Source organism: Pezoporus wallicus, unplaced genomic scaffold (genome assembly GCF_028554395.1).
Source record: "Pezoporus wallicus isolate ANWC-B61680 ecotype Strahan unplaced genomic scaffold, APGP_CSIRO_Pwel_v1 contig_6787, whole genome shotgun sequence".
In the NCBI taxonomy this organism is placed as follows: Eukaryota; Metazoa; Chordata; class Aves; order Psittaciformes; family Psittacidae; genus Pezoporus; species Pezoporus wallicus.
The window spans coordinates 1989289-1996382 of NW_026636951.1; the positions used below are offsets into that span (position 1 = coordinate 1989289).

Sequence of the window (7094 nt, forward strand, 5' to 3'; positions counted from 1 at the left end):
TCAGGAATATGGTTTTCTACTTCCATTTTTAATGCACAAACTTTTGTTCTCTAATATATGGTTTATTGGTATGTTTTAATAGGAAAAGAACTATGTTTCAAAAGATTGTGGATGCAATTGAAAAAATGGAAACAGAAGAGGAGGCAATTAAATATATATCTATTGACCCAACCAAAAAAGAAGTCATCATGTAGGTGGTTAATATTTTACTCTTCATTCAATTTGTTATCTAGACCTGATTTCAAAAAAATTTGGGCATTTAAACATGTACATCAAAACCTGGTGTTATTGTCCAATGATGAGCATAGCAATGATTTTAAATTAGAAATAGATCTCAGAATGTGCAAAATGTGCACCAATCTGCATCTCAGGTATGCAAATTCCTTAAAAAAAAACCTAGACCTTTCTTTTTTTTCTATTATCATCCTAACTACACTCCTGTTCTATGTTTTCAAAGGGCTATGATGATGACTGGATGTGATCTGTCTGCAATAACCAAGCCTTGGGAAGTGCAAAGTAAGGTAGGTAATTTTTGAATAACCAGGACTGTATTTCCATCTATTTTATTGCCTATTTGGTGCATGACCATAAAAAAAATTATTATCAGCTGATATTTAATATCTGTATTCAACTGTGTTTCTAGAAAACAACCTCTATTTTTCTGTCACTGAGTGTAAGGATTCCATGATGCCTATCCCCAACCACTTTACAGTTGTCCCACTCTTTACTTGTCCTTCAGCTAAAACTGGCATCCTTGATTCTGTCAGCTGTCTAGCTACCCTTAAATATCACTCAGCTATTTTTGTGCTATCCAACTTTCGCTATTTTCCAGATATTTTTAAGGTACAGATTTACCAACAGTACAATTTGAATTGTGTCTATTCTGTACGTCTTGGTGCCTTTGCAAAGCAGCTTAAACATGCTAAAATTAAATTCTGCAATACAGTGTGACACTGCTTTGTACGTAAGTACTTCAAGTACTCCAGCACTGACCATCACGCTCATCGCTGAGCCTTACAGGAAGAGGTTTTAATAATGCATAATGAAAATATAACTCTAAGATGCTTGTGAGGCCTTCTAACTAATACATATTACAAGTACTAGAAGACTGTTATGTTGTCAGTATTGTCTCATTCCTGTTGACAATGATCTATCATGTACTCAGCATGCACCATAATACCGACAGAGATAATCTGCTGGAAAAAGCCTTAAGTACACCAGAGGGTTATCTGTAATTCTTGAAAGAAATGCTTGACTTATCTCTACAGGAATTAAACGGTGGAATCACATTGTGCTTGAGCAAAATTCCCTATTTCTGGGAAACTTTTTAAACTACTCAGAGATAATGCAGCTAGCAAGAAATCGGTTCTCTCTTTGTGGAAGGGAAGCTGGTAGTAATAGTTAAGTAGTAAAAAGTAATACACCAGTTCTCAGTCAACATTTTCACATTTTCTGAAAAGCTTGTCTCTTTTATTTATTAATTTGTATGTCCTGCTTTCTGCTGACACTTCCACTGAATTGTGATTTTTCAGGTTGCCCTAATGGTTGCAAATGAATTCTGGGAGCAAGGTGACCTGGAACGATCTGTGCTACAGCAACAACCAATTGTAAGGACTAAATAATTTAACTGTATTAAGCAACATTAATTGCTATTAAAACACTCATTAGATAATAGGCCATGTTGCTTACTAGATCATTAAAACAAAAAACCTGATAACTATGTAACCTAAATTACAACTATTCCATTCTAGCCAATGATGGACAGAAACAAAGGAGATGAACTTCCTAAGCTCCAAGTTGGTTTCATAGATTTTGTGTGTACATTTGTGTACAAGGTAAGAATAGATATTTTTTTTTGTTTTCCCACTCCAGCAGTTCTGATGGCACAGTTAGTGACAAACTGTTACAGCTGAAAAACTCTAGACAGAGAAGGACTTTTGGTCACAGGGTAAACAACTATCCCAACCACCCCAATATTTCAGTCTTCTGTTACAAAGAAGAATTGCTCCCACAAATAAAATTCAAGAGATGTGAAACAAATGCATAAAAAGTTAATATCTCAGTGAAACTTGAGGGTGCTGAGGTTCTGTTACTACTTTGAAAGACTGAGTTAGAAAGTCTAGTTTGATTCTTCACAGTCGCATTTAATCTAACGTATGCAACATATAGATGGTTACAGAAAGCTGTTAATGGCACAGCAAAGGGAATAGGAAACTTGTAATATTGTGGAAATACAGATATTATGTATCTTCTGTAAGGCACTGAAATGCCAATATTATTAATTCCTGACTAGCTAAAAGCTAGTATTATCCCAAAACGTCACACAGAAAAGTGACATGTTATACTTTAACATCTTCAGATACATCTTCACCTGCTTGGAATCTACTATAGGATACTAGACATTTTTTTATATCCTGATAATCATATGATAAAATATCATGCATCATAGTTATAGTTGTATCGTATGTTTCAGACTATCAAATGTGGGATTAGGGAAGATACTAAAATGTGTAGTGTGTAAATCAGATCCTTCTATCTACGCAACAGGGCATTATTCTCCCAACATGGTATTTCCAATAATAGGCCACCATGCATGGGCAAGAACATACTTTCAAATCTGCACCAGCTGGTACTCACACTATTTCTTTCATAATTTTTTCTCTTCTACAAAAACACCACTACCAGAGATAGAACAAGTTCTTGGAAAAAAGTTAAATCAAATGAAATCAGTTAATCTAGCATATATACTGAATTAGATTTAAGAAAGAAAACTAAATGTTCTTTCTGCAAAGCAGCAGTGTTTTAAAAATCCAGACTTTACAAACTGTCAGTGTTACAGGTTTCTAATTTACTAATTTAAATTGTTTGTACAGGAATTCTCGAGGTTTCACAAGGAAATTACACCTATGTTTGATGGTCTTCAAAACAACAGGGTTGAATGGAAAACACGAGCTGATGAATATGAAGAGAAGATGAAGGTCATTGAGGAACAAAAGAAAAAGGAAGAAGAAGCAGCTGCAAAAAAAGGTTAAGTAGCTTCTAATGTTTTCATTTATATATATTTGTAAGGCATTCAACATATTCTCTTTCAAATTCACACATGTAGTGCACTTGTGCAATATTCTGTTAAACTTCATACTAATAATATGCAAGTTCTGAATTAGACAATTAGCTTTACCTTTACTTGGAAGAGGAGTAACCTTTAAAGATTACACAAATCCAGTACACTGACCTCATTTTACAAACTGCAGAATTACAGGAAATAGGACCATCACAACAGTGAAGGGAATGTAAAATTTCTTTTAAGACTTATAACTGAATGTAATTAAAAACTTATTTATGAATGCTGCAATCACCTGAAATATTAGAGATTTAGAAATTCTGTGTGGCATCAGCCCCAAATATGTTCAACTGCTTTTAAGTTGAAAATGAAAAGTGTAAGGAAAAGAGTTGGGAATGGACAGTGTTCATTTGTAGCATTAAAAATCAATGTAAACCCCAAGCTCTTCCAAATTTAGATAAAGCATTTGGCTCTAGTTCCCTACACGCAATTTCTTGGCTGAAATACACTCTCTCATATTACAAATTTAACACTGATCTTCCTAAGATAGCTCAAGTCTTAAAATTTAAAATATGGCTCTGGGTAAGATAACCTAGAAAAGAAAATGATTTTATAGGAACCAAGAACCTATCACTCAAGTGTAAAAGTGAAGTCAGTCAGTTATTTTTATTCTGTATTTCACGTGGAAGAGCAAGTCAACAGCTCTGCTAATCAGCTAAGATGACTGAAAAGGTTCAGAGATTAAAACAAAACCTCATGGGTTTACTACCGAATGATTTATTGTCAGCTAGTTTGAAGAAGAAAAATCAGTTTACTCTAAGTATGTGTTTCATATCTTTAAAACATATATGAGTACTGAATAATTTGTTAATCAGTGTCTGTGTGCAATAGGTGAGTATTTTTCACATTTCATACAAAAGCAAGGCTACTGTAGGCCACCTATCAATTTAATGTCAATGTAAAGTGGAACTAGAGAGTTATTGGCTCCTAAAATAAATTACACTAGGCTAAAATAAAAATAAGTTGTTGCAAAGTGGTTACAGTCATTTTTAGTTATATAATTTAATCAAAGTAGATTTTCAAAAGAGAAGTTTAATAAAAAGAGTCAAATACTGTTATTGTAATAAATTTAAAAGTAGTATCACACTGTGATATGACTTAACACACACTTTCACAGAAGTTATGCCCACCCCATTGTCTCCCAAACTTATTTTTAAAGACTTTTTTTTTTTGCAATTAACCATATAATTTTATTTAGTTAAGATTAGTTAATTGCTGAGAACTAGCTGGTTGTGAATATGAACAAAGTACTCCTTCCTTACACTGGAATCTAAGCATCTGAATTTCACAGAAATACCAGCTAAACAAAACATAAAACACCTGGGACCTACACATAAACTTCTCTATACATTTGCTTCTTGGCAAAAAGTATAGTTACTAAAGTCAGATCCTATAAGCTTCTTAAATTAAAATTAAATTCTACATTTAGGAGAGTCAGATATTTCTACTCTCACTTGAAGTTAGGACCATCTTACAACACTGGTATTTTGGAATCACTTAGTCATTGACTTAAGAAGTATTTTCCCACAAGGAACCTTACACAGCCAAACACTGACAGACTGACTTGCAGGAGCTAAGGATCTGGCCTTTGCATATTATAACTGGTATCAAAAAATGTAAGTGAATTATTTTGAATCTTTTTAAACATGCACTGGAGTGAGTGAGGCAATGCACATTTGTGAAGAACAGATCAGACACTGTCAAATTAAGGCCATGTAAATATATGTGTTTGTTAAGTCAGTTCATACAAACAATAATTTGATACAGGCTGAACCACAGTGGTTTCTCTAGATCACATTGACCTGGCTATTCTTAGCCATTCCGTAGACAGAAAACAAAATAAACATATTTGCTGAACCACTACAGTGGAAAGTTCAGAACAGAAACTAAACCAGAATACAGTATTAAACTAAGAAAATAAAATATGTAGTTAATAACATAGTGTTGATTATATCCACAAATTACAGAGGGTAGGACACTGATTATGTGACATGTTTCAATGCAGGTGGAAAGGGTCGAAAATGACCTAGTAACATGGTGATCCACAGCTTTCAAATGTAAGTTTTAATTCTAATATTGGTATCTTAACTTAAATGAACCTGGAAACGAAAGTTATTACATTGAAAGAATATTAAATATGACCAAAGAACATCTGTGGAATCATTTGAGAGAGACAGTAAAAGAATCAGTATCTATAGATGACAAACATAAGTGTCTCTCTCAATTGGTAATTACAAAGGGATTCATGCAGGGTTGGATAAAGGTTTATATAATTAGGTCAAATTAAAGTTTTTGTGTCATCTGGTTCAAAAGTAGATTTGCAGTTCATATTGATCATGAGTTTATTTCTTTTGCATGGCTTGCATACCTCAGTTTTGTATGTGTGGGACACTTATCTATATTTAACTACTGAAACTTTCCAGTAAGAGTGGTTCAGTGCGTGTTTGGTCCTTTCAGAAATGTTGGTATCAACTGCTACACTATATGCATATATGTATATATAGTATGTGTTATTGTTTCATCTTCTATTTTCCCAGACAAGTAGTGAAATCACATTCAATTTTCAGAAGGTCAAACACACATAATACGGATATTACAAAAGCAACATCTTTTCAAAGAAATTAGAGCAGCTAAAAATAACAGAAAATACTCACTTTACTTTCCTTCTCTGTTTTTTAGCTGAAAATGACGCTGGAGGTGGTGGCGGAAGTGGAGAGGATGGAAAATCCAAAACATGTATAATTTTGTAATTGTTTGTCTCAGACACTGTTCCGGCTACAGAAAAGGCATCTACAAAGAACTTCAGTGAGCCCCAGTGGATTTTTGCTTTGAATAGTATAGGTCAATTTCTTAACAATCCTCTTAAATACTCACCATTTGTTGGAAATAATTTTAAATTGTAGTAAACAGTTACAATTAAAAACTGGAAAAGAAAAAATAATGTTGCAAAATGAGTTAACTGCGTGCTCTAGGTATTTTTTCATGTTACTCAATTTATATACAGTATTTTTATTAAAATATGTAATTTCTGCACACTGTCCAGAAAAAACATGAATAATTTTGACAGATCTTATATGAAATTATTGATTGAAGTCTTAACATGTACAATTCAAACAAAAAATGGCAATTTTCGCTAACTTGTATATTTAGATTTTTATATTACGTGTATTTCCTTAATCTGGAATGGTGTTCTTTTCCTTCATTCTCAACCTTCACTTTAGGAATGCTCAACACAGTTCCCTGGCTCATATCTACAAAAAGCAGACCCATGGTAAACAGTATTTTTTCAAAACCACCAATAATAAAACTGTAAATTGTAGCCATTACTCACAGAAAGCACTCTTTTGCCCATACGTAAGTGGCTCTGCCCACAATTCCTAAACTGAACACCTTTTATTGTAAAAAATCTCAAAAGGCAGACTGTAAACATCATGCTTTGCATACAAGTCAGAGTTTTCTAACACACCTATAGCTGTATATCTACAGCAGGATCTACTGTCAAAAACATTTTAAAAGACTCATGTAGTCCCAATGCACCTTTTTAAAAATGCAGGAAATTATTCGAAAACCAATGAACTGGCACCAACTTAATCTTGGGAGGGAGAGGACAGCAGAAGTGGAGCACACCAGAATTCCTATTACCTCCCTTCTTACAACCAAGATGACAGACTGCACACAAATTAGTTCTTGATAAACAACCATCTCTCTAACAAAACCTCCTGTTCTTGAAGAATGACAGGAGTTGGCTCCACACCTTCTACTCAGGTGTCACAAAGCCAGCTCCTCCTGCAGACAAAGGAAAATGGCCAGTACATTACGCATGGATCCAAGCATTCACCAGAACCAGTTCCAAATCTAAGAGGAGACTGATGCCAAATGTACTTCCTGCAACAAAAAATTCTGATGTACAGGCTCAAACCTGCCACTTTTCTTCCCCCATAAAGAAAAACAAAAAAAAAAAGCAGACTCATAC

The 7094-nt window shown here is 33.9% G+C and overlaps 1 protein-coding gene across 3 annotated transcripts in view; it reads left to right on the plus strand.

The window, feature by feature from the left end:
• PDE6C (phosphodiesterase 6C) overlaps positions 1–6236 on the plus strand; it is a 29458-nt gene extending 23222 nt beyond the window's left edge. The window contains exons 17-22 of one of the 3 annotated variants that reach the window (XM_057402340.1): positions 83–190; positions 458–521; positions 1533–1607; positions 1752–1835; positions 2874–3027; positions 5819–6236. In XM_057402340.1, coding sequence (XP_057258323.1) covers positions 83–190; positions 458–521; positions 1533–1607; positions 1752–1835; positions 2874–3027; positions 5819–5871 — 538 coding nt within the window. In that variant the 3' untranslated portion in view covers positions 5872–6236. Of the gene's footprint in view, positions 1–82; positions 191–457; positions 522–1532; positions 1608–1751; positions 1836–2873; positions 3033–5800 lie in introns of those variants that run through there. The other 2 variants (XM_057402339.1, XM_057402341.1) reach the window with 2 other exon arrangements.
• The last annotated feature ends 858 nt before the right edge of the window (positions 6237–7094 follow it).